Source organism: Camelus ferus, chromosome 35 (genome assembly GCF_009834535.1).
Source record: "Camelus ferus isolate YT-003-E chromosome 35, BCGSAC_Cfer_1.0, whole genome shotgun sequence".
In the NCBI taxonomy this organism is placed as follows: domain Eukaryota; kingdom Metazoa; phylum Chordata; class Mammalia; order Artiodactyla; family Camelidae; genus Camelus; species Camelus ferus.
The window spans coordinates 3659404-3687403 of record NC_045730.1 but is presented as its reverse complement, the minus strand read 5'-3'; the positions used below and the strand labels follow the sequence as shown (position 1 = coordinate 3687403).

Genomic DNA, 28000 nt, shown 5'->3' with positions numbered 1-28000 from the left:
ACACTGAAACACGGCCGCAGTTTTCTGCGTCTGAGATGATTAAAGAATAAATAGTACAGAGGGTCCAAGATGGACAGAAGACGTGGCGGCCCGGCTACATCCCACCAGGAAACGCTTTCCCAACCACCTGGTGGCGCCGGCAAGGCTTCCTTTGAGCTCTGTCATCCTGACCTGGGTTCCTGGTCCTGACCCTCCTCCGACTCCCACCGCCCCGCAGGTCTACCGCTGGCTTCCTGTGAATGACAATCACCACCCCTCTGGGCTGCTCCTCAGTTTTTGCTTAGAATGCATGGTTTACACACAATGGACCCTCGCTGGAGAATGAGGGAGAAGGAAATAATGGCTGTGATGTTTTCAAGGTTCTGCCTCTTAGTAGATGTGTGTCAAACGGAAGATTTTAAATCCCTTTTCAAAGGAGCACTCGTTATAAGCCTGAAATTACGCCTCCGTGTCTTTCAGATCAACACACAGTGGTTTCATAGCCATTATTTTTTTACTAGACGTCGGTGAAATTAATCAGCCATGGGTCCACCCTTTACAGATTAACAAGGGAGGACCTCAAAAAGCATAGAAGTGTAAAACCTGTACAGTGTGGGATCTAGGTCCCTGGACCCCACCAGACACACCAGGCTGAGCTCCTGGGTTCTTTGTACTTGCTCAGGGGTTCACACTCAGAGAGAAGCGACTAACTGTTGAACAGGAAAAGAGCATTACCAAGACACTGTCAGATTTTTGTTGCGTAAATTATCCAGGTTGGCGTTTAAGTTTCAGTGTGTTACCTTGCGTGTAGACCTCGGAGCTGTCTCATTCTGTCCTGTAGTGGCCCTGACTCTTTTATGCATTATTTTTGTTCTTCCCAACAGACATGTGTCCTAGAGAGCAGGGGGAATGGGGGCCACAGTTGAGGTGAACTGTCCCGCAGAGCCGGCTGAAGGAGTAATGAGAACATCTCTTTCTGTCCCCAGAGAACGGGCAGATGTATATCCAGAAGAAGCCGACCATGTACCCGCCCTGGGACAGCACGTTTGACGCCCACATCAACAAAGGCAGAGTGATGCAGATCATCGTGAAGGGCAAGAACGTGGACCTGATCTCTGAAACCACCGTGGAGCTCCACTCTCTGGCCGAGAGATGCAGGAAGAACAACGGGAAGACGGAAGTCTGGGTAAGAATCCAAGCCGGGGGCTCTGTGTGAAGTGTGTGTTCCGTTAAGTGATACATGTCACGGTAACTGAAGCCCAGTTCAGCATTTCGGTGTCACCCCTAAGGGACAACGCACGGGCCTGGAGTAGACTGACTCCCTGCCGCTTACTCATGTTTGATAATGACAGTGATTATTCACTACAGACTCAAATCTCTTTAACTCTTACGTAAGGGAAGAAGGTCTCTTAGACCATGGAGAGCTGGTACTGACTTACAACCGTTAAAGCAAGCTTGGCAATGTCACAAATCCCCCCTAACGTGGGAACCTAACTCTCGTCCATTTATCAGGATATCATGTAGACTTCTTCATAAGAGAACTCACATAAGATGACGGGTAGGTGACCGAGAATGTAGAGCAAAACTCCATGTAGTGTTTGGTCTCTCAGTCCCTCTAATTTTTTTTTTTAAGCCAGGATGTGTTCACTTAGCTTGCTTTGCTCTAAAAATTTAGTACAGCATACACAGTCCATGTTACCACACCAAGTTTTTGAAAACTTACATTATAACTAGGTTGGTGGCAAGTGTTTAGCAATAGTAAAGGGAAAAGTAAAATATGAAAGCATAAAAAAAATTCAATGAAAATTTCTGGGGTACAAAAATTAAAGGAAACATTCTAGTAAAAATTGCTTTTGCATGATCTAAAACCCAGAAAATGTTTTCAGATGCCTGCACCATTTATGTAAGGGCAGAGAATCTTAACTTTCTGCGTTTTACTTCCTGTAACTCTGATTTTTTTAAAACTCCAGCAAAAAGATTTTCAAATCAGAGATTTCAAAATGGGAATGATACAAGCCTAAAAAGTAGATTTCTGTGTTAGCTGCGTATTTTTGGCCTCAAAAAAGTATTTTTCAGGAATATATATATATATATATATATCTTTGCTTGTGTCACTAATCTTTAAAGATAGAGATACATAAAGATTTTTTTTTCAGGTTCCCATGCTTAGATGTGTTTAGGTAACTTGGTTCAGCCGAACCTGTTGGGCAGTTCCTCGTTTGTGGGCAAAGGAGCGTGGGAGCAGAATTCCCCCTGGGTAGCTGCTTCTGTGAGTAGGAAGAGGGCAAATCAGTGGATGACGTCACAGTCACATAGGTTTGCAAGTTTGTGTTAAAGGTTTACACAAACCAGGAAGGTGAGCCGGTGAGCCTGTAGCTACATCAGAATCACGGGAGCATTTGGTGAGGCTCAGACAAAGAAGAGAGAAACCAGAGAAAGTCTTCCTCAGTGTTTCCCCCGTTCCCATTTGTTTTCCACCTTATAGTTTTTAAAAAAGGGAAGCGTCACTAAATCCCGGTTTTTAAAGTACCATGCTGTTTAATTTCCTTCTCAGTTAATGAAATGACAATTATTTTAAGAATTCTTTTGTAGGCATCACTGACAAACAGGTTGCTTTTCTATGTTTATCTCTTAACGTTGCATTTGATTTCTTGCCTAGACTTTTTCTGATTTTTATCATTACCAGACTTTTCAGATTTTTGCATTCTGGATTATTAAGATATAAGCCCTTGGTGGCCCCCAGATCCTCACTGAATTACCGGCAACCTTCTTACATTTTCCATCTTTGTTGTTTTCAAGGCTAGTTTCTAATGTTTGAGGCTCAACAGGCTGCTTTGGGCTTATGGTTCCCTTTGCTGCTATTGAAATCTGCTTTCTTACAATTAGTTTCTGTATCTTAAAAAAGAAAAATTGCGTTCTCCAAGTGGCCGCTCAGCTCCGCAGACACCGTCCAGGTTCCACACACTGAGGTTTTCCTTCTGCTTCCCCAGGGTTTTCCCTGTCGGCGTGTTTTTCTCCTCCTCACTCTCAAAAACGTGACGGAATGTGACTGTTCTAGGGATATTATTTTTCCAGTAGCTAACTGGTTTAATTTCCTCCATCACCACTAATTCCTGAAAACTGATAACGCTGCAGTCCCCTGGTACTGAGTTTTTGCTGCTCCATTTGGGAACGAGTCCCTCATCCCTGGTCTTGCAGTTTTATTTTTGCCTCCATATTTATTACTTATTCCATAAACCAGAGACGATGGTATATACCCTTAATAGCAAAAGCACGTCCCTTTTCATGACTCTAAGCTTGCATGAAGGTGTGTAGTTAACCAAGCAGCACCAGCTTGTCACGGCATAAAATTCCAGTAGTAATGCTGTGACTTGGCAAGTCTCTTATGTCAGTTGCCCAGTGATCTTTAAAGGTCTGGTGATGGACACAAGGTCACACAACCAGTGAATTATTGAGCCATGATTCGCATTCAGTCCTGAGTTCAGAAAGACGCTTCTTACTGTTTCTGGTTACCCATGGGTGTCATGATCAGCAGTGAACTTCTGTTTACTTCCCTTGCTTTTCGGCACGTTGGCCATAGTGTCATGGTTTAGTGAATTATCGATGGCGGCCAGGCTGTCTCAGATTTGCCATATTCCCCCTTACGTCATAGCACATGATTTCTTGCACCATCTCCTAAAAGGTCACTTTGGTCCCTGCTACATGATGACACTGAAATATATTTTGTACCCCTTCCCAGAACAATCTGTAATTTCCCTTCGCAGATTATCAGCCACTTCCCAAAGGAAAGGGTCCCTCCTTGGGAAAGAGAGAGGCCATTCCTATTTCATTCCCTGGAGGCAAGTGTGTGTCGGCCCCCCAAAAAGAATTCCTCTTTCCTTCCAAAGGGGACCCGCTCGTCCTCCGAGTGAGCTGGTCCCAGCATCCTTGATTCTCCTGTCACCATCGAGATCTGAGTCCGCCCTATCCCGGCTCTTTAGCGCAGGGCGAGGGGCTCAGCTGGAATCTGTGTTAGGATTTGGTTTCTTCCTAAAGGGAGTTTAGAGCTCCAGCTCCAGTTAACGAGCTGGTGAGGGGCTTTAGTAAAAGGACGGCCGCGTTCCCGGACGCTGTGCTGTGCTGGTGAGAACACGAGTAAAACGGACGGAAACCGTGCTGGGGTTTTGCTCGGGAAACCTGGCCCGTTGTGGCGTCACTCAGCTCAGCACTTGTCCCACATTCTGACGCCTTTTTCTCTCCTTCTTTCAACCAGTTAGAGCTGAAACCTCGAGGCCGGATGCTAATGAACGCGAGATACTTTCTGGAAATGAGTGGCAAGTGGCATTTCTTATTCCTGTTTTTGGGGTGAGGTGGGCATGTCTCTTCTGATGGGCAACTTGTTCCCCTTTTCCAATAGCAGAGAATTAGGAGGAAATGGAAGCATGGGGAGTTGTCTTAAAATTCCCAGGGGCGCTCACGCATGAGTTGAAAATACACTACGTGGGGCCAGATAAACACAGAAACAGAGAACACGCCTTCGTTTTCACGTGGCGTGAATTCATCGGTGCTTCCCGAGTCCATCTGTGTTTTCCTTTGGGAATTTGATGTAAATGCAAGAGCCTCTGCTTGTGGGTCAGTGTGTGTGGACACAACGTCTGTGTGTAAATGATGTGACTTTAGAAGTTGTCACACCTACCAGGAGGATACGAAATAAATAAGAAACCAGCAGGCGTTCTCCCTAACACTAGAGTGGCGAAATATTAACGCCTCAGGTTAGTCGCCTCCAATCCCTTTAGCAACAAGGAAGGGGAAAAAAATGCATCACTGGAGAGTTTCAGTTCCGTGTCACACCCAGAGGTCGGTCACAGAAGTCGCATTTATAGGCAGCCCATCAGTTCCTCCTGTTGCGTGTATCTCTGTCGTCAAAGTGCCGTTTCAATGAATCCAACGCTACTGCTCGTAAAAGCTCCAGCCTCAGAGTGGATGTGTGAACTGACTCTTCTCTGCAGGGAAGTAAACGGCTCTTTGCTCTCCACACACGAATCTCCCCCTTCTTCCTCATTCAAATCCCCATTTGTGACCAGGGGTTCTCTGTGCTGAAATCACTTTTTCTCTTCTTCCTCTGCTGTCTGACCATCACTCTTGGTGGCTTCGAACCCTGTCTGGTTGTCTCCCCCGTCTCATCTTTTCACACTTTCTTACACTCTTCTCTGTCCCTTCAGTGACCCCCAGTCACCCCACAGATGGTGACTCAGAATTCCCCACCACCCAGGGCTGGGAGTCAGACCTTCCTCTGTCATTACCTCTTGCTGAATTGCCATCACTCCTACCACCTGCCAAAGTGAACTCTGTAAAGCTCCCTTCTGAAGCTGTCATGCCTTCGTTCTGCCCCTTGGCCCGCCTGCAGCCTTGCGGTGTTTGCAGATTATCCACAGGGAAATGTTCAGAACAATCTGATGCCTGCACATCTTCTGGGTGCGGCCGTTGACATTTTCTGCTCCACACTAGCAATCCTCATGTCCTGAGATACCTTCTCTCTGAACCCTTGTTCGTTTTCTCCCATCCAGAGAGAGCGCCTGTGGCTTTTCCCCACCACACACGGCACCATGCGCGTCCTTCTCCTGTGCATTATTAGAACCCAGCTCAGGAATCATCTCTGCTAGGACCTTTCTGTCCAGCTTTCCTCTTTCTCACCTCCACCTGTGTATACCTGTTTTTGCTGATATAAATATATAAATTATATAATTAATATATATATTCTCACCTCTGTGGTCCCATAGCATTCCGTGAATACTTATGTTCTGACATGTACCACCTCAGTTGTCTTTCCTTCTGGACTCTCAGTTCCTGGCAGGAAAGCCGTGGTTGGACCACACCTTTTAACTCCGGCACCAGGTGGCATGTTCGGTCCGCAGGAGGTACTCAGTGGGTGTTTGCAGAACTGTTCGGTTGGACTCACTCTGCGTTTAGACATTACTTTTATTTTCTTTTGATGCCCACACAATGGCTATCCCAAACATTCCCATACTCCTCGGCTTCTGAAGGTGTCTTTCTGTTTTCTTAGTCTTGGAGGTCGGCCTTCCCTCCACTGCAGTCGAGAGAGGAGGGAAGAACACACCTGCTGCGTTCTGCGTTCTCCTGCTGCTCCTCTGCCTCACAGAGCGTCCCTCCCTCTCATGGTCTCCCGACTCTCATCCTCGCAGCTCTGCTCTGTCAGCCTTGCTTTCTCTTTGGCGTCTTCAGCTTTTCTTCTCTCTCTGGTTTCTACCTCGTCGCCAAGAAATACGTAACTAAGCCATCTTCTCCAATCTGAAAACAGATCTTTAAAAAAAAAAAAAACCGTTTTGCCTCCATGAGTTTTTCTTTCCTTTCCTTCCCTGATACATTTCTTGGAAAAGCAGCTCAGTATATTAGTCCCTACTAATTCACTACTTGTCAATCCTTAGACCCTGAGAATCTGGTTTATATTTCAACCATTCTGCTAAATGTCTTTCTGCAAGAGAATGAACCTTCAAAACAAATGTGTTTCTTCACCTTCAATTCCTTGGTCCTCTCTGTATCTGTCAGTGCTGAGAAACATTCTTCCTTGGCTTGCCCGATGTCATATTGCTCAAGTTTTCCTCTTAATTCTTTAGCTGCCTCTTCCTGTTCTTTTTTTTTTTTTTTTTTTTTTTTGTAATTCCTTTTCCTGCCTCCTAAAACACAGATGTGCGTGTCTCCAAGCCTGTTCCCCACCATCGTGGGCTCCTCTCTGTGTAAGCGCCGTGTCTCGCTGGCCTGGCAGGTAGCCGCTCGAAGGCACGGGCACCAGCCCCTAGTTCTTCAGCACGTTCAGTGCAGCAGCTTGCCCAGAGCTGCCCGGAAAGCATCTGACCACAAGCAAGCAATAGATTAAACTGAATAAACAGATGCCAGTGCTATAAAAGGAATCACCAAACATGTAAAAACCAATGAGCTTGTCCAAGCCAATGAATAGGCAGAGGAGCAAATTGCCTCAGAAATGAGCAGTAAAAGCAGGCAGAATTTTTTGGGTTCTGAGTTTTTATACATTTTCTTTCTTGTAATGATTCAAATGGTTAGAGGATAAAGGACATCACAGGGAGGAGCAAGGGAACTAGTTTGTCTCTAGCACTGATGGGTTTAAATGTACAGTATTACACCACACAGACTATGGTATACATATAGTCACATAGGGATAGTTGGCACTATTTTATATATATTTAATTGTCTAAGTATTAGACTATAAAATTTTATAAAAGTATATATAATATATTTATATAAATTTATATAATATATAATTACATATATTAATTATATATTTTTATTAAAGTGTATTTATATTTAAATTAATTATATATTTTTATTAAATTATATACATATAATTTTTTTACAGTAAGACAGATAGAGTTCCCAGATAATTCACTCCCATCCCTGAATTCAGAAGCGATTCTGTGCTTCCTTTCGTGTCATCTGGACCAAAATAGAAATGAGTCAAATCCTGATGACCAACGGCCTGCTGCCCCAGTCACAAGGTGTAACGTGAGCTCTACACTTAAACCGGAAATTGCAGAAGAAGGCCCTGGCCTCAGTGACCCTACATTTAATCTCTTGTCCACCAAACCTGACTTATTTCCAGTCCAGTCCTAGTAAAAAGCCCTAAGCTGCCGCACCTTGAAGTATCAGGCAAAGTCTGAAGCCCCGCCTCAGGAGCTCTCTGGATGGTTAAGAGGAGCCCTCCTCCTCCGGGAGCCTGGCGTTTCCGTCGAGCAGGTGTGTGGCCCACTGTGGCGAGGGCTTTAGTCCTAGAATGTGTGTCCTGGGACTGGGCTGGGCTTCTGGGGGACACGTCCCCAGCTGTACACCCCGCCTCTCTCCACCCAGTGGGTTTCTGGCTTGGCCGCTGTCAGGGGTGTGGGAAATAGGGTCTTTTGCAGTAACATGTGCCTCCAGTGTGTTGTCCAGCCTCTGCCACAGCTTAGCCAGAATGGAAGTAATTTAGCTTAAATATTGTTAACTCTTTACATTTGTGAAACATGAGCCCCTTAGTCTCCCAAAATCTCCATTTTTTTTTGTACTTGGAAAAATTAAAGAAATAGAGTAAGTAATCCAAGAATCTTGAAGCTACGTAAACATTGCAGTCCTAGGAATTAGAACCATTACGTCCATTATCCTTTTTTTGTGATGATGATGATTTTTGTTCTTTCTTGTTCACCGTGTCACTCCCTCTCGCGTGCTGGAGCCTCCATCATGCTGCCTCGCCGTGACCCCCTTGCTGGTGTGTGTTTTCTGTGGGCCTGGGCTTCGGCCGGGGCTGGCATCCTAGCTGTAGGCTCAGAATTCTACCAGCTTTGGGGGAAGATGCCATCTGGGTGCAGGGCACTGTGCCTTCACTGGCATCCAGAGCCCAGGCAAACAGGAGAAATGTGAATGTGATGATTTGATGTAGCTAACAAGGTAACATCCAGAATTACCTAGACATGAAAAGAAAAAATCGCAGTGATCTGTTCACCTCTGGCCCTTTCCACACTGACTGGCAGTGTCTGCGGCTGGCACAGCTGAGTAACGTGAGCGTCGGCAACCAGAACATAAGCCACTTCCCAGAGTTCTTCTGCCCCTGCGAGCCTGGCCAGCTCCCTCCAGTCTACTCTCTTCTGTCCTAAACAACCAGATGTAAAGCGTCCTGGAACCTAAAAGAAAAAATTGAGTCCAAGTTGCTGTCAGTAACCACGTTATTCTCTAGAATTACGGCAGAAGTGTTGGCCACTTCCTGCCTTGTCTGGCTGACTCACCATTGGCAGTGAGCACGAGAGGTTGGTAAATACCTTGAAAGTTCTGACTTCTGGTTTTAAAAATTGAAAGAGGTAAGCTCAGTGTCGTGAAGGATTGAGCCAGGAATCCAGCCTCATTGTTTCAGTCCTATGATCCTCTGATAATTCTGGAATTAAGGAGAGACACTTAGTATTGTACCGACCTCACTAAGTGCCTGGGTTTTTACTGGTCTCAGTGCTTGTCTAATGCCTCATCCACCTCTGTCCCTTCCCCACCCCCCTGCCCCCAGCTGTGACAGCCATATTGCAGAATGTGACTCTGTCCCCTGTCCTCTTCCTGCAGACACAAAGGACATGAGTGAATTTGAGCCTGAAGGCTTCTTTGCTCTGCACCACCGCCGAGGAGCCATCAAACAGGCGAAAGTGCACCACGTCAAGTGCCATGAGTTCACTGCCACCTTCTTCCCACAGCCCACGTTTTGCTCTGTCTGCCACGAGTTTGTGTGGTACGGTAATGCCCTTTCACTCCAAGCTTCAGGTTATGCATCTTGTCACATCTCCTTAATCTGCCAGGCCCAGCGTGTTCCGTCCGCCTTGGCGGAGCGTGCCGGAACAGGTGGTACCTGAGAGTTCACCTGGACTGCGAAGGCTTATAGAGAAAATATAGAATATTTCCATAACGTGGCTTCTGTGGAGTGAGGCAGTCAGCTCCCTTAGGGAAAGGTTCCAAGGTCTTCCGTTTCTTATGGGGGTGAGTGGGAGGGACTGAAGAGCGAGATGCCGCTCTCTTAAGCACAGTTCTACAGTCGAAACGGCCACCACCCTGACAGCCCAGCTGCGCTGGGACTAATGTCTGCAAAAGGCAACACTTTCCCGTTGGAACTGATGGGTTTAGATGTTTACAAGGCTCTTGGGTGTCTTAACAGCCCTCAAACGGAGTCCAGCGTCAGTAACCACACAGCGAGGGCGATGGGAGAAAGGACCCTTGACACGACTCCTGTCTCTGGTCTCAGCCTCCCCGCCTCCTAGGGGGCGTTCCTCCCTTCGGGCTCATGCAGACTCCATTAATGCCCACCCCCAGCTCAGCCAGGGAAGCCAAAGGGCAGAGAGCCTTCTGGTGGCTTTCCAGCAACTGTCTTCACCCAGCGGCTTGAATCTCCTTCCTTCCTAATAGTGAGTGTTGCCCAGGACTCAGTCTTAAGCTTGAGAATTTATTAGTTGCAAATATTCTCAGATAGTCAGAAAGAGGAGACAACACATTACGCAGATATCTTTGCTAACCCATGCTGAGATTAGTGATACATTGAATTTTTAAGCACAGACGTGGAAATCTGCTACCAGGAGCCTGTGACCCATTTTTGGTTGGTTGTGTTCATCGCTACACATTTGTGTGGAGACTGTGCAAGTGACAAGGAAATCAGTAATTTCTCAATTACTTGTCAGACTTTTAACAAAGCATTTTAAAACAAAAAACATGTGGAGTGTGCGGTACAGCTCAAGGGTAGAGCGCATGTTTAGCACGCATGTGGTCCTGGGTTCAATGCCCAGTACCTCCATTAACCAATGAATGAATGAATAACAATATTAAAAGTTCTGGCAAATAGTAGGGCTGCTGATCAGAAAACGCTCTGTGCTAGTAGAAGCCATGAGATCTCGTTCATCTTTTAAATGTTTTGGGTACTGCTGTTGACTCAAACATCCACGTAAATATTCAAACATGTGCTTTATTGCAGGGGTCTGAACAAACAGGGCTACCAGTGTCGACGTAAGTGAGCAGTGCTGTCATATTATCATCATTCTTTTCGTTGGGTCGTTCCTTAACTTCTGAAAATCTCAAGCTGTCATCTTTTCTTTTCAGAATGCAACGCAGCCATTCACAAGAAGTGTATCGACAAAGTTATAGCGAAGTGCACAGGGTCAGCCGTCAACAGCCGGGAAACCATGGTACGGGGTCTAGATGCCTCTCTGTCTAAAACACGATGGTTTTATCCTGACGTTAAATTTTACAGCCCACTGATTCTTGTTAATAATGCCTGAATCTGAATCCTTAATTTTTTCAATGGACATCAGTCTCCTTAAAACCCTTTCCTCTTCAATGATAATCGTTTCTGAGATCCAGAACTAGAGGATGGATAAGAAAGGCAAAAGAAGAATTTTAATGACTCTCCCTTTTCCAGGAACACATAATAGAAAGTGGCCAGAAAGCATAGTTTTGATCAATTATATGAGGACAACTCCTGTGGCATCTGACAGTTAAAGAGTGGAGGCAAAGGGTTATAAAATAAGAGTGTTTACAAGGGATGGTAACAGAAGTATAATTCTTAGGTTGAGATGCAAGTATTTCTTGCAGAATGAACTCTGAGCTGTATCATCTGGGGACAAGCTAGACTTCACTCTGTGGGGGAGGCAGGCGGAGCTGGAAAGTCAGGCTGATTTCTTTCTCCCACCCTTTCCTTCTTGGTTCAGCAAACATCTGCTGTGTATCGAATACATGGATACGCTACTAGGTACAATGTATTGCAGAGCACAAAACAGACCTGGTCCTGCCTCCATGGACTTTACCATGAAGTTGGAGAAATGGATAATTAACCAATGGCTGCGTACAGTTTCCACTTACGTTGAGTGCTATGAAAATAGCCAACAGGGTGTGAGGATGGAAAATCACTGGGTGACCTCCTTGCACTGAAGGTCAGGGGATCTCCCAAGGGACGAGGCACATAGGCTGAGAGCTGGAAGTGACAGGAGCCCGCTCTGTGAACAGCAGGGGGAAGGAGCCCCCACACAGACAGGGCCCGAGGGGAGGAGCCCACCGTGTCCAGGAAATGAAATGAGTTGGCATGGCCGGAGCAGCCAGGACAAGAGAGAGAACGAAACACGAAGTTGGGGACGTGGCAGGACCTAGACCGGGCGGGGATCTTTTAGCCCCTGGTTGCATTTTATGTAACTGGTAGTGAGAAGTTGCTTTGTGACGGCTGTAGGGAAACGGCGGGTGGGGATGTGAAAGTGAAACTGGCGGGGACTGACGGAGTCCCACCAGGGTGGGAGGTTGGTGGCTCGTACCAAGGTGGTGATAGTGGAGATGGGGCCAAGTGAACAGAGCTCCAGGTGATCTGTGTTAGAAATGGCTGGCTGTGCTGATGGATTGGATGTGGAGTGATATGGATGATGGCCAGGTTTCTGTCTTGAGTGGTGGGGTAGAGAGCAGAGCCACGACAATGTGAATAAGACAGGAAGGAGAGAGCTGGAGGGAGGAATTCATATCTCAGTTTTGGACAAGGTCAGTCTGAGATGCCTATGGACATCCAGGCAGAGGTACCAACTGGACAATTTTATTTGCGCTTGGAATTTACATGAGCCAATGGACCAAATCTGTTCCTTTGGGAGTGACTATCATACAGGTGGAATTTAAAGCTGCCAGAGAGATTACCTAGTGAGGGGGAAGAGGGCTCAGAGCTGACCCCAGAGGAATCTAAAATTAGCCGTTAGGTATGAGAGAAGGAGCTTGGGGTAGAGTGAGAACAAGGGTTCAGAGAGTCCTCTTCACACACCAAGAGTGAGTGAAGTTACAGAAGCCAGAGAGAGAAGAGGTGTGTGTGTTCAGTGCAGCTGAGATGCAGAGAAAAGGGAAGGCCACGTGGACCTCTTTGGAGCCCTCCATCTGAGAAGCTTCAGAGGCTTGTAGAGGTGTTCAGCCCACTGGCCAGCACTAAGAGTTCCTGGAAGGTGATGACATGGAAGCAACCTATGTATTAATATTATCAAGAAGATCAGCCAGGAAGGAGATCCCTGGAGTCGAACAGTAGCTGGAAGGAGATAAAACACAAGGGACAGAAATTCTCCCATCGCTCGGGAGAGACGAGTGTTGGATGAAGCTAGAGAGAGAGGGGCCATCAAAGCAGTCAATCCTGGCAAGAGGGGAAGAGGTCCAAAGCCACGTGGAGGCGAGTCTCTGATGGGACAGGGAGGGGCTAGGACAACATGATCGCAGAAGAAGGTAGGTTTGTAGGTTTGGGGTGGACAGATGAAGGAGCTTCTCTTGGGTGGCTTGTGTCCTCCGTGAAGTCTGAGGACTGGGGGAAGAAAGAAGGCAACCAGTGGCTCTCAGGAGGAAGGAGGGTCTGTAAAATCATTATCTGAGAGATGGGAAAGCAAGGGACTGGAGAAAGGCGGTAGGGTTGCGGAGCCGTCGTAAGTCCATTCGAGTTTGAGGGCATCCACCTGCCCAGGAGTGTGATTTTCTCCAGCAGAGGGGCAAAGAGAAGCAAATTGGCTGAGTTTTTCCAGAGTAGAATTTCTTTTAAAACTGAGAGCCAGAAGGGGATAACCTCGTATTGCAAGTGACTGCTAAGGCTCAGAGAGGTGAATGTAGTTTGCCCAGGTCAGCCGCCTCCGAGTGGCAGAGCTGGGGCTGGAATTCAGATCTCAGTCTCACAGGCCGATGTTTCTGTTTGTTTACATCAAATTGCCACTTTCCAGCCCACCCTCCTGCTCCCCTTTCCTTGATGCCTTCAGCTTTCCTGGGAAAATCACAAATTGTAAGCGTGACTGTTAACTTCGATGGCTAATGTCCAGTAAAAGTAGAATGAGTCACAAGTGTTCTAAACTTTTAAGGAGCCACATTAAAAAAGCAGGAAGCAACAGGTGGAATTAATCTTAATGATATACTTTAACCCAGTCTGCCCAAATATTATCATTTCAGTATATGATCAATATAAAAATTGAGAGATTTTACATTATTTTTTATAGGACTTCTCCAAGTCCAGTGTGTATTTAGCATGCACAGCACACCTTTTCACAACTTGGTGACTGTCGTGTTAGAAAGTACAGATATCTCATCTTTCCCAGATGCACCTTGAACCATTTGGGCTAGGGTTCAAGCTTTGACATAGAAGTCATCCAGTCTGGACCTCGTCTATTTTTACATGAAAACGTTTACACAAAATAAGAATTCTGAAAGTTAGTTTTTGGTTGAGAATGTCTCGAGTAAGTGCTGGGCGACTTTCAAGCCATTTGAAACTCATTGTAAAGACCCAGTCTTGCCCGGTATCCACAGCGGGAACATGTGCCACTTCAGTGAATAAGGCGGCTTTACTACACATGTTCTCAAACAAATTGTTTAATTAGAAACTTCTATGGAGATGGTAAGTCTCAAGTAAGTACACTGTATTCTTGTATACTGCACGAGAATATTGGTATTCTGACCAGGAATCAAAGTGCCTGATTTTTCGTTGTTCACGTAATAAGTTTGATTAAAGGAGAGAATGTAGACTCTGGAACACTGTAAGTAAAAATCTGACTATATCTACTGCCAGCATCCCTTGGTCCTCTTCCCTCTCCCCACCCGCTAAATGACCACATTTATTTTGAGAGGGAAGAGGGGTGCTGTAAGAGGATGCGCTCAGAGTCTGACTGCCAGGCCCAGAGATATTCCAGCTCAGTCAATGGCTGTGTGTCCTAGAGAAGCGTCTTGCCCTCTCTGTGCTCAATCTCCTTATCTGTCAAATCAGGATACTAACAGAGGCTACTTCACATGAGGTGTTTTGAGGATTATATGCACTATCACACGCGTAAAAGGTAACACATGTGACATATTTGTCTGCAGCCCCTGGAGGAAGTGTTCACCCCTTGTCGCCCCAGTTCAGGTACAGTAGGTGTGAAAATGGTTTATTCTTTGGGCTCCCGCACTAGCAAACCCGAAGCGATGTTCCCTCTACAGGAGGCATCATGTTACATCTTCCAAAGGTTAAAGCTCGAGGTCAAAAGAGATAAGGATATATTACATTAAAATAGGAAAGGAAGTACGTTTACTTAGCGCCCATTTAAATAAATAACCCTGGCCTCCTCTTCCTGAAACATTAGCCTGTCTGTGCGAATGCCTCGGACTTCAGCCGTGTCCAGGTCACTCGACAGGTGCACATCACACCCTTGCCCTTGACCTAGAAGAGCTTATGGCTCCCTGCCTTCTTTGAACACGACTTGAAGGCTTGACAAGTAAAAATTAGGTTTACAACACACATCATTGCAATGTCTCTATTATTCTGTTAATTATGCTAAAATATCTGCTACAGCATGAAAAGTCGGGGACCCAGGGACGTGCCTGCGGTGACACACTCTCCTCCTCTTTCAGTTCCACAAGGAGAGGTTCAAAATCGACATGCCACATAGATTTAAGGTCTACAATTACAAGAGCCCAACCTTCTGCGAGCACTGTGGGACCCTGCTGTGGGGCCTGGCCAGGCAAGGACTCAAGTGTGACGGTGAGTCCCAGGGAAATGAGCTCGCCCCAACCCTGCGGAACCCCCCCACCGGTGGAGAGGACGAGGTTGGGAGGGAGGATGGGGACCAGATGACTGACTTCTCCAGCCAGCCCGGAAGAGCCCCGTGATCGTGCATGAGAACTTCCCAGACAATAATCCACTGTCATCTTTTCCTCCACTCTCACCTGCCCATTCCTGTATCCCAGATGAGTGCACAATCGATCAGGTCCAACGTCAAGGCTCCTGGCCCAATGCCCTCTCTTGTACCTGGTCCCTGCGAGAAAGAAGGCAGCATCTTCCCCTGACTGGTCCTGTTCACTGGACCTGCCCCTGTCCCTCTCCTTTGCACCAGCGAGTATGAGTCTGTCTGTGGCTCCATTAAGGAACAAGCCTCTATGTCTGCTTGGCTGGTGGGAAGTCCTGCACAGAACTCCACGACTCAGGCTGCAGAGCGTGTCCCCAGAGGGTGCTGTGAACTCCACTCAGTAAGAGGCTCTGACTCTCTGATCGTTCCCTCCAGGCAACCTGACAGCAGAGCCCACGCCTCCGCCCTTAACCCATTGAGTTATTCAACCCGACTCTGAGAAAAAGCAAAAAAGAGCTTGCTTGCTCTAAAAATCCAGGTTGCTAAGGCAATAACCTTTAGAAACTGAGCTGCTATTACACCAGGACTAGGGGGTCAGGACTGAAAACTCTAACCAGAACGGACAAAACACTTCTGCTTTTTTGAGTGAGGGTGAGCGGCCAGGTCACATATTCAAAACAGATGTGTCCTGCTCGGCAGGGACCTTTCTATTTAACATTGTTAAACATAGAAGGCACTTTATATTTTCGTGCCGGCCCCATTTTAATGTGTGCCCCCCAGCGGATGCATGTCTTATCTCCTAAGTGACGGCTGAAGGTGGAAGGCCACCTCTAGCAGTGCCTCGTCCCCACCCCAGCGGCAGCCACGTGTCTGGTGGAGCCTGGAGTGACATCTTGTTGGAGGCAGGTCGGGTTAGGTTTCACATCATTCCTGAAGGCAAACCCACATGTAGTCAAAGTTCACCTTAAGATCCCTCGGTAGCACCACGGCGCGCTCTCCTCTACACCTGTTCAAGAGGGCGTGGCGTTGTAGAGACTATATTAGCATTCCCAGGAGAGAGGGCATCTCAGAGGGTTCTGGTTGGACAGAGACAGGAGAGGAATAATCCAGTCCCCATCTGACAGCGCCTCTAATCCCACAATGGTCTCGATGGTCTCACGGTTGAGGTTTTCTTTCCCCGGAGCCTGGGCTCCCCACCTGCAGCGGCCAGGCTGGTCCCAACAGTGTGATTATGCCTCCGAGCTTAGAACTTCCACGAGCATTCCTTGGCATTGTTTCCCGGTCCCCACGCCCTGCTCTGTTCTGTCTTTTTCCAACATTCTTCTCCATTCCCTTCTCTTCCCTCAGTCCTCATCCTCCTACATCTCACATCTCCCCTCCCCCCTCCTCCCCTCCCTTTCCTTCCCTGAGCCACTCTGTTCCTCCTGTAAACCCCGCGGGGCGGGTCTCCTCACCCCCCACCCCCATGCCCTTGTCTGCCTCTCCGCCTCCCGCCCTCTCTTCTTCTTGCTCTCCTATAAGCCTCCTTTGTAACTAGGGCCCCTCCATCCTGACCCTGTCTCCTTTCTCTCTCCACTAAAATTCACATGAAATTAGTCATCAGAAGGGACTGTTTGCACTCACCGAGACTGAGTTATCACCTACTAGGTTAGTAAGAGACTCAGCGACGTTCTCCTAGTGGGCACGGGGCCTTCCTTCTCCAGGAGGAGCTTAGCTCTGCTACAGTTTTAAAGAGCAAGGTGCTAACCCCTCACTCTGACCCCACAGGTGATGCTAACCCCACGGGTCCAAGTATGAGTGGCGCAAACAGTGCAGAATTCAGCGGGGAGAAGTCACTATAAGCAGTTTCTTTATTACATTAAAATAGATTTCATTTCAGATGGATTTTTATGACTTTATGCACATATAATGGGACAAGTGACAGTTTATACTTATTTATGTAGAAAATGCTGTTTTCTTGTTTTATTATGAACCATTTATCTAGTTTAAAGGTGAAGACTGCTAAAATTTCACCTAAAATATTTCAATGAGATTTTTATCCCAACAAATTAATAGATGAAAGCAAGTTGTGTTTGGCGAGCACCTAGTTGAGAGTCGCCACTGTGCCAAGTTTTTTGCACACACATGGGCTGATAATACGGTAAGAAGATCAAAACAGCGTGATTTTATCGTTTCTCCTGCCTAATTCCGCTCTAACAGTCCCTGCTGATAGACCTTTATAGAAGCAAGTAGGACATGAGATCGGGGTTCTAACCGCCGGTGTTTAGACATCTTTGTTAGTTTTTTCTTTTGTCATAACGGTGATGTTTCATAAGCCAGAATTTGAATTTTCTAAGACTGACAACACAAAGCAAGAATTGTCTTTATGCAGACACACAGGTGCACACCCTCCCCATACAAGAGGGTTCCCACAGTCGGAGTAGGTGGAGCGTAGACCTTTGTCGTGCTGTTTTCAGGACTAAGGAGTCAGAACCCTCCTCCAGAATGGGGAGGGGGGTGTCTCAGAGTTAGAAGCCGCTATAGGTCATTTAGTCAAACAGCCCAGCTCCCCCGGGTGGTGAGAACGTGGTCTCCAGACCGCTCTCCCTCCGCCCACCCCGGCCCCCGCACGTATACGGGGACCACCCCGCTGCCTCTTTTCCAGTTCTCAGGCTGAGCTGCAGCCTGTGCTCAGTCTAGAGGGTAAAGGAGCCCCTGGCAGCCCACGTGGGACAGGGGATACCTGGGTTCCTGGCTAGCATGGGAGTAATGACCTTGCATCCCAGCATTTCACGTCACTACCAGCTAATATGGAATCAGCCCTGGAATGAGAGCCAAACTCATCTGTTTATTCTCAGCGATGGCACAGTCTAAATGCATTCCAGCAGCAACCTTCCTCCCCCGTCAGCGAGGCTCTGGTCCCGCCTGGGTGGGAGTCATTTCCAGCATCACACCAAGGAGCACCTGGGGGTGTGGGTGTGTGTGCGTGTGTGTGTGTTGGGGAAGGGAAGATGGACGCACAGGGACATCGTAGAAGCACTGCCCCCATTTATTCGTCTCCAGTGTCTCCCTCTGCTGAGAGGACGGTGCGGGGGCTGGCCGGTTATTCCTCTGACGTACATGCCCCTACGACAGACCACGTGCCAAGTCCACGGAAGTCGGTCCTGTCGCTCTTGCTCAAGGTGTTGTTTCCTTCCTTTCAGCATGTGGCATGAACGTACATCACAGGTGCCAGACAAAGGTGGCCAACCTTTGTGGCATAAACCAGAAGCTAATGGCTGAAGCGCTGGCAATGATCGAGAGCACTCAGCAGGTAGGAAAGGCTTTCTAGGTGACAAGTTCACGCAGTTTCAACTGAACAAGGACTGTCCCAGGCCCTCTGTTTTTTTTTTTTTTTTTGACTGTAGCAGCCCTACTGGACAACATGAGGTCTGTTTCTGAGCACTTGCCTTGACCCTGACTTCCATCCTGGTGCCCTAATCCCCACCCCCGTGATACTTAATTAATGCATTTGTATTGTGTGGATCTTTATAAGATCTTAACTCCTTCACAGACTGAGCAGGGGCAGAAACATACTGAGGATGTATTGCCAGCTTTCTACCTATATACGAGGGTTATCTAATAGCCGGGGGTGGCGGGGGAACATTTATTTGCTGGAATCATCCTGAGAATCATCCTCAGAACACTGAGTCCACGGCAGCTTTTGCCTTGCCGCTTAGCACCGTGCTGAAGCCTCACATCCGAGAACAAACCCTTTCTAAGACTAAGCATTGTCTGTGTAAGCTAGTTCCCCTCCCGTCGGTCTTCAAATGATGGCCAAATGATGTAGATGGCATGAAAGAAGTCAGGTAGCCCCCCGGCAAAGTATGAAGGAGCAAACACGTTCTGCTGGTGCATAAAATACGGCAGACATTCCTAGGATGTGGGGACCTGAGAGTTCCGAGGGACGGGAGAGCTGCGTTATCCTGTGCACTTAGGATCTTCAGCGGCTTCCTGCCCTCGGACGGCAGGCGGAGCTGTCCAGTCAGTGCCCGGTGGTCTCACTCTTTATTTGTAACCTAGGCTCGCTGCTTAAGAGATTCTGAACACATCTTCAGAGAAGGTCCCGTCGAAATTGGTCTCCCGTGCTCCATAAAAGACGAAGCGAGGCTGCCGTACGTTCCAGCTCCGGGGAAAAGAGGTACGCGCTTTCCTGCCCCGCGGCAGGGTCGTGGTCCGGAGCGAAGCCTGGTAGGCCTGAGTCCTCTGGGTTTAGATTCTCCATTTACCTGGCCCGGTAAATGATTCATTGCTATTTAGAGGTTACAGATCTAGCCCCAGCTTAAGAGGTTCCTACTTCTTAGGAGTGAAGCCTTTGCGGGGGGGGGGGGCGATGGAATGGCCTGGAGGAAACAACGGCAGACCTTTCCTTAGGGTTGCAGTGTCACTGCCTGCCACAGTTAAGCGGTTTTACAGGAACAAATCCACCATAAGAGTAGGAACACCCCAGCCCATCTGATTCCGCACCTTTGAGGCTTTTCTGGGACGTTTAAGATTAGGAGGAGGAAGAAAAGCCCGGCGTCCTTAACATTCATGATGCGATGGAAGTCCATCCAGGCTACTGTTCCAGAGTCCTTCATGGAAGACGTGCCCGTGTGGTTCTGGCACCTGGGTAGCTTCAGCATCATTATAAAGTACTTCTTTTCCTGGGACTTACGGAGAACGTGAAAGACAAACCAAGAGATTGGGAAATAGATGTCTTTATTCCAACCACAAAAGAGAAACGCTATGTGCTGTGACAGAGGTGCTAACTGTCCAGTGGCATCACGGTGTATAAATGTATCGCTCAGCGTGTTACGCGCCTTAAATTGGCACAACGTGGTATGTCAAATGTATTTCAATTTTTAAAAAAGAACCGTTATAAGGGGGTGGGAGGAAGGTTCCAAAAAAAGTTTTTCTGCACTTCCTCTGGCATGGGGTGAGGAATAAATTGACTGAAAAAATTTTTAAAGAAAGGTTTAGATTAGATTTGGAAAGCTGCTCCAGGCAGAGAAGTAGACTGTGTCTCAGGGATGATCAGAGTAGGCAGTGTCTTGACTTGAAGCCTGTGGTGAAGGATGCGACTTGGATCTTCAATGACCTGCTGTCTGTTACTTCTTCCCCCACGTGGTAAGTCACAGAACTTGACGCCACGGTGTCTGCGAGCCATGCAAGCAGGAAAGAATCATTTTCCCTCAAATTTGGTTAAAATTCCTCTTTGCCCATGATCTGACATTATTAAAAAGTGTCCATTCCTGTTGCATACATGGCTTTACGCTGACTGGAATGCTTCCTAACTTGAACATTTTCCGGGTCTATTGCAAAAAGGGACACGGTCCCCACACCACACGCCCCACGCCAGGCTCACAGGCAGGAGGTGATGCTTTTGCACCGCAGGAACCTTTCTTCACTTTTGTGAACAGAGCTTCAGAGTGGGACGTGGAAAGGAAAGCGTGTTCTCCAAGCAGCTAGAACGACCCTCCACGGTTCCTTCTTTCCTTTTAACCGTTGGCTTGCCATTTCCAGAGCCTCAGGGAATCTCCTGGGAGTCGCCCTTGGATGAGGTGGAGAAGGCGTGCCACCGTCCAGAACCTGGACTGAACAGAGAAAGACCATCTCTACATATGAAGTTAAAAATCGAGGACTTCATCTTGCACAAGATGCTGGGGAAAGGAAGTTTTGGCAAGGTAGGATCCGCGTGTAGGAGTCTGCGGACCAACTTCCAGAAATTGCAGAGCAAACTTTTGGCCAGTGGAACTAGGGGACCGGTGGGACCAAACCCACGTGTGCGTGTGCAGAGGGCATTCCTGGTCAGGAACTGTTAGATTAGATTAGATTAGATTAGATTAGATTAGATTAGATTGTATTATACTTACTATATTATATTATACTTACTTTATTATATTATACATGTTAGAAGACAGAGAAGTGTATGAATAGGGACCCGGAGGCCCTAGGAAGTCAGCCCCTGCTGCCGGGGAATCAGGGTTCTCAGGTCAGGTGTCCATCCCACGAGTTTACGAGTTTGCTATCTTTAGACACCAAAGAAGTGAGGTGCCTCAGCCAGTTCCTCTTTCACAGAGATATTTTTGTTTCATTGGTGTTTTTTGTTGTTGTTTTGCTCCCTTCTCAAAGCTGGGGTGTGGTTTTACTTTCTGTGTGATTTTTTTTTTCCCTCCCGAGTGTTCTCAGCCTCATAGTCGCTGGCTGGGACCACCGTGTCCCAGTACTGCAGACCGAGGGGCTTCCACGGTGGGAATGTGTTTCTCCCAGCTCTGGAGGCTGGAAGTCAGAGACCGAGATGTGGACAGGGCTGTTTCTGCCTAGGCCTCTCTCCTGGGCTTGTGAGCTCTGTCTTCTCCCTGTGTCCTCGCATGGTCGTCCCTCCACGTCTTTCGCAATCTCCCGTTCCTATAAGGACACCAGCCCTATTTTGGACTGGGACCCACACTGATGACCTCGTTTTAACGTAACTACCTTGTGAATAGACCCTGCCTCCAAATATGGTCACACGCTGAGGTGCTGGGGGGTTAGGATTTTAACATAGGATTTATTTGGAAAGGACGCAGTTCAGCCCATAATACGACTGTAGCTTGAGCCCTGGGAAAAGGTTCACGGAGCAGGTCCTTCCTCTCAATTATTCCTGCCACTCACTCAAGTCATGGCTGGCAGTCAGTCAACAGAGGGTGAGGAGAGGACAGGGAAGAAGAAGGCATAATCTGAGAAATAATAATCAGCTATTGGTGACCAGAGAATATTTTCAAGCCAGTGACGGTAAAGAGGGGTGTCATGGAATATAGACTTTAAGGTTGTTGGATAATAAGGCTCAGTATTCACGGGAACCTCTGTCGTCTTATATTCTTGGATGCCACTCTTAGGGGAATTTTAGATGGAAACTACTGGTCCATGAATTTGTTCAGTCAAGGCCAGTGTTACGCTCAGCACCTGCTCACCTTGGCTGCAAAACCTACCTGGTTTACTTAATAATAAACAAGCAAAAATGCAACCGGGCATTGCCATGGTTGAGTGACATTGTGCTGCAATTGGGGTTTGGATTTAAATACCAAGGCATCGCCTTGGGCAAAATCCACTCTGTCCTGCAGGCCGTAGCTGATATCTGTTAGCTCATTTAGTTCGTTTCCACAATGACGTGAACCACAGCAGGCGCATTTGGTGTTAATCTGAGTGTAATAGGCAATTTTACAGCCAGTCTTCATTAAAATTTAGCATCAATTAATGTGCAATTATAACCTGTTACCAAAAATTGAAAGCACATTACAGAGATGGAAATTGCCTTTTCAGCTTCTTAGTTTATGGCTGGTTTGGGGATGTTTTATTGAAAGAAGCAATTACCGAAAGAGGACTTCTAATTGTTAATGAAATGTTTGTCTTTGTTCCCGTGCGGATTTCTCCATTTCAGCAAGGTTAATAAGGCATTAAGTTAAACCTGTATGCCTTAGCAAATAACCCGAGGGACAGCTGAGAGCTCCACGTACCCTCTGCTCTATGTCCAAAGCAGTAAGCTCCTCACCATCAGAACCCCAGGTCCCTGTACTCCCAGGGGACTGCACGTGGGGCCCAAGGTGATGGGGGTGACACACTGAAGCAGAATAGGACAGCCATTATTTCCTTTTCTCACAACACTAAAAATACTCCAACACTTGTTTTTCTTCTTTCTTTTCACTCTACATGGAAAATATGGTTCCTCACCAATATGGCAGCCTCTGTGTTTTGGATCTGCGTTGACTTTGAGGCCCAGGAGAACAAACTACGTGTTTTTCTGGAGATACGCACATCACTTGTTTGCCTGAATTCTCATCTGGGCTTTATCCCCTCTATTGAGCCAACTACCCCAAAGCTATGTGTCCACACTATATTATTTTAAACATAGACATGTGCATTTTCACTACTGGTTTAGCGTCACTGACTTCAACGTTCCCTAGAAGTTACTAAAAGAAACACGTGACAAGGGTTTGTTGTTTTTTTTTAAGTAGAGTTGATTTATATTTAGTTTCAAATGTACAACATAGTGATTCAATAGTTTTATAGATTACACTCTATTAAAGGATATTACAAAATAGCTGTATTTCTCTGTGTTGTACAATAGAATCCTTTGCTTATGTATTTTATACATAATAATTTGTTCTTCTTAATCCCCTCCCCCATCTTGCCCCTCCCCGCTTCCCCTCTCCCCACTACTAACCGGCTGGTTTGTTCTCTATGAGTCTGTTTCTGTTTTGTTATATAAATTCGTTTCATTTCTTAGATTCCAACCACTGTCATTTAGAAAGCATTCTGTAGTTCACAAATCACTTCCCTTTTGATTTTCACAGCAGTCCTGTAAGTTAGCAATGCAGTGAGAGTTAACCCTTTTACACATTAGGAAACTGAAGCCCCAGGAAGGCTAGTTTGTTTGCCCACATTCCCACAGCTAGTAAAGCATCTGCAAAATGAGGCCTGAGCTGGAGCTTTCTGTCTCCAAATGCCACGTCTTCACTGCTGTCAATTGTCTGTTGCTGCATCATTTGCAAAAGTGAAAGCTGGAGAAACTCTCCATTATGTGCCATCTGGTGTTCTTGAAAGCAAGGGGCAAAAGTAAACTTCGGAGTCAGATTTTCCGCTGAGTAGCCCCATGAATTTGAAGAAGTTAAGTTATCCTTTGAGCCTAGTTTTTTTTTTTTTTTTTAATTACGATCTCTTGCAGAGTGTTCTGAGCTAAAAATTAAACAGACAATAAAATTTGCACACAGCAGAATGTCTGGCACATAGTAGGTCCTGAAGATGGTACTGGTGTCTGTACCATCAGAGGAAATGCGATGCATTCTTTAAGCACACCAGGACACCTCTGTTCCTCACACATTCTTTTTTGCCTTGAAAAAGTGGGTAAAACTTGGAGTAAGGTTGTACGCTCATTTTCAGTGATATTTCAAGAGCAGTCAAGTCCTCCTTTCCACTACTTGCTGCTGCTTCCTTCAGTGCACATTTGTCTCTGTGAATTTTTTAAATAAACGTACTCAGGTCCCTGGGCAGACAGGGCACACTTTTTTAGATAGAATTTTTCAGGGGCTGATAATAACCCATCCCATGTGCACAGTAGCTCTGTGAAACCCTTTGAAAGGTACAGAGAGGATGGAACTGTTTCATACCATCCCACGCCAGCAAGCTGTTTTGCCTCCATAAAAAGGGGATGGCGGAGGATCGGAGAAGGACTTTGTGGCTCTTCTTTAATGAGTGTGAATCCGAAGTCTAAAATAAAGTCACTTGTTCCCCTTCCTTCTAGGTCTTCCTGGCAGAGTTCAAGAAAACCAATCAGTTTTTTGCAATAAAAGCCTTAAAGAAAGATGTGGTTTTGATGGACGACGATGTGGAGTGTACAATGGTAGAGAAGCGAGTTCTCTCCTTGGCCTGGGAGCATCCGTTCTTAACGCACATGTTCTGCACGTTCCAGACCAAGGTAAGGCTTCCACCCCAACACCCCTTCATCCATATCTCACCCAGTAAAGCTGGGTGCCCCTGGCAGCCCTCATTTGGAGATGTGGGGTGCTGTCTCCATGTAGTTCTTCTCTATCTGAGTCCATCTTCCATCTATTTAAACAAGTTTCTTTTCCTCTAAACACCACTGACATGTTAATTTTTTTTTTTTAATGTCTTGGCTGGTAAAGGGCCTTCCTTTCCTTCTGAACTTGTCTATTCACCTGTTTTGCAGAGTTTGGTTTAACTTACATACAAGGGTTCTAAGCAGTGTGTGACTTATGTAACAGCAGTGCTTTGTAGGGGGGAGACAGGGTGTGGCACCTGTCTGTTCGTCTACCATACGTGTATTTGAAGAGACAAAAGTTGGAAAAAACAGATCAAGATGTGCATGCACTGTTATTGTCCTTTTTAAGGACAGTAGGAGGTCATCCTTCAGCATGGATCAGTGAGGTCCTGAGCAGTGAGGCAAAAGGGTGATTTTTGTCAGAAGTGTCTTTCCTGTTCTGGGAAGATTCTCCTCCTCAACTTTTTCCTTAAAAATTTTTTAAAAAAAAATTTCTGACTTAAAAGTTATTTGGGATCATTTTACAAAATTTGGAAGGTACTTACATGCTCAGAGAACAAAAGCATATATAATTCCGCCATTTGGATATAATCACTATTAATACTTTGAAGTTTAGCCTTCTAGATTTTTCAGCCACTAGATTTTAAAAAATAAAAATAGCGACCCACTATATGTACATATTGTTCCATAACTTGCATTTGTAACACTCTCTAGGTTTAAATATGTTAAGACAATGTGACTTATCTAATCAGAATGTTTCTAACTTTTTGTTCTGGTTTAAATAACACTGAAATGAACATCCTTGTAGATCAGCCCTCGTGGACGAGCTTTATGATTTTCTCTCTTTATTTCTCTGCTCTTCTTGATCCAATCCCCGCTGAGTGTAACTTAGAATAAGTAAGTGGACCCACGTGGGACCACGTGGTTAAGGGCGAAAGAGGGTGAAGATTTTTTTCTCTTGTTCTGTTTCAAGCCTTGATGATAATGACCTACCTTAGTATGTGTGTAAGTTACAGAGGACCTCTAAATGATCAATACACTAAACTAAAATAAAGAGAAACTGACTGTGAAAAAGCACTCAGTGATCATATGTGTATTCAAAGCACTGTGAAAGGTACAGGAGCATCTAATACAGTTCCTAACCTGGAGAATTTCATACTCTGATAAAAGAGGCAAGAATGATCCTTCTAAAGGTGGTGAGTAATGTTAAACTGAGGAATGTAGGCTCTAAGCACCAGAGCTGAGAAAAACTAGAAATTAGAATTTGAATAGGCAGAAAGGGTCTTGGGCAAGAGGGGTGGAGGGGCTGCAACCAGGAGGCATTAAGGAGTAGAAGGATTAGGAGAAGCTGTTTAAGAGAAAGTAGGCTTATGTTCTGCAGCAGGAAGGAGTTTGGAATTTCTGATAATGAGGGTTCGAGAAATTCCCTGCTAGAAATTTCCTCCTGGAGATTAAAAGTCTCTGTTGCTCTGGGATGGTGCAGGTACGTCACCAAACGGCAAAGTAAGGAACTCGGCCCCGCTCTCCTGCTCTGCGCTCTAGACCTGCTGTCCACTTTTCCTCTTGAAATATTGCGAGGCTTTTGTCAGAAGGCTAAATACACTTCAGACCAGGCTTCTAGGAGGCATTATATAATCCGGCTTCACTTGGCATCTTTCCCCACAGTTTTTGTATGTTTGTTTGTATGTTTGCATTTTACGGGGAAGGCTGTTCTGAATCCCGCTTTGCAGAAAACGGGGATATTTCCGCCTCTGCTTGTCAGTTACCATCTCAGGCAGTGTTTGCTTTGTTCCTGTTACAGGAAATGCTCTTAAGGTCCCAAGCCTTTGTAACGCTTTACCAAAACCAGAGAAGCAGATGAGTGAGAACACGTGGCAGAGAATCCACACATCAAATCTAAAATGACTGTCTCACTCCTTAGATTTCAAAGAATTGAGTCCTTTTAGAAATAAGAGATGGTGGGGAGGCAAAGCTTGCATTACACTTTCTGAAGGACGCTGAGTTGTTTTGAGATGCCCTGATTTCTCATTCAGACCTTGTATGTAAGCAAATACCACTGGTGAGTGTAAAAAGCAGCCACTGACATGAATGATGATTCACTCCGAGTAATTCTCTAACTTAGTCAGTTGGTAAAGGGCCCTATTTATGGACTCTTTTATCTGCTTGCTTACTTTTTGCAATTTGGTTTAATTTATATAACAACGAGGATTTAAGCAGTGTGGGACTTGCTTGACAGAACAAAGATTGCTTTGGCTATTCAGGGTCTTTTGTGGTTGCATGCAAACTTCAGGATAATTTGTTCTAGTTCTGTGAAAAATGGGTATTGTGATAGGGGTTGCATTAAATCTGTGGGCTATTTTCAGCAGTATGGACATTTTAACAATATTAATTCTTCAAATCCATGAACATGGGATATCTTTCCACTTCTTCGTGTCCTCTTTAATCTCCTGTGTCAGTGTCTTTTAGTTTTCAGAGTACAGGTCTTCCACCTCTTTGGTTAGATTTATTTCTGGGTATTTCATTTTCTGATGCAGTTGCAAATGGGATTGTTTTCATGGTTTCTCTTTCTGATAGTTCATTATTAGTGTATAGAAGTGGAACAGATTCCTGTATTTTCATGTCCTATCCTGAAACTTTATTGAATTTACTAGCTCTCATAGTTTTTTCGTGGTGTCTTTAAGGTTTTCTGTGGATCGTAGTATCATGTCATCTGCAAATAGTCACAGTTTCACTTCCTTTCCAATTTGGATACCTTTTATTTCCTTTTCTTGTCTGATTGCTATGGCTAGGACCTCCAATGCTATGTTGAGTAAAAGTGATGAGAGTGAGCGTCCTTGGCTTGTTCCTGATCTTAGAAGAAAAGGTCTTTCAGCTTTTCACCGTGGAATATGATGCCAGCTGTGGGTTTGTCACACATGGCTTTTATTATGTTCAGGTACATTCCCTCTGTGCCCACTTTGATGAGAGTTTTTATCATGAATGGATATTGAATTTTGTCAAATGCTTTGTATCATCTGTATCCTTCGTTTTGTTAACATGGTGTATTATACTGATTTATTTGCTGATATTGAACCATCTTTGCATCCCTGTGATAAATCCCACTTGATCGTGGTGTTTGAACAATATATTGAAAGAATTTGGTTTGCTTATATTTTGTTGAGGATTTTTACCTCTATATTCATCTGAGGTACTGGCCTGTAATTTTCTTTTTTTGTGTGGTGTCTTTGGTTTTGACATCATGGTAATGTTGGCCTTGTTGAATGAGTCTAGAAGCATTCCTTACTTTTCATTACTTTTTTTTTATATGTTAGGTAGAATTCCTTTGGGATGCAGTCTAGTTCTGGACTTTTGTTTATTGGAAGTTTTATTTTATTACTGATTCAGTTTCACTTCTGGT

The 28000-nt window shown here is 45.8% G+C and overlaps 1 protein-coding gene across 4 annotated transcripts in view; it reads left to right on the top strand.

Annotated features, from left to right (window-relative positions):
* PRKCQ (protein kinase C theta) overlaps positions 1–28000 on the top strand; it is a 131658-nt gene that overhangs the window by 51487 nt on the left and 52171 nt on the right. For all 4 annotated transcript variants that reach the window (XM_032473991.1, XM_032473990.1, XM_032473992.1 and 1 more), the window contains exons 3-12: positions 966–1165; positions 4232–4292; positions 9070–9232; positions 10460–10491; positions 10585–10670; positions 14854–14983; positions 18251–18360; positions 19110–19227; positions 20592–20752; positions 24346–24519. In XM_032473991.1, coding sequence (XP_032329882.1) covers positions 966–1165; positions 4232–4292; positions 9070–9232; positions 10460–10491; positions 10585–10670; positions 14854–14983; positions 18251–18360; positions 19110–19227; positions 20592–20752; positions 24346–24519 — 1235 coding nt within the window. The remainder of the gene's footprint in view (positions 1–965; positions 1166–4231; positions 4293–9069; positions 9233–10459; positions 10492–10584; positions 10671–14853; positions 14984–18250; positions 18361–19109; positions 19228–20591; positions 20753–24345; positions 24520–28000) is intronic.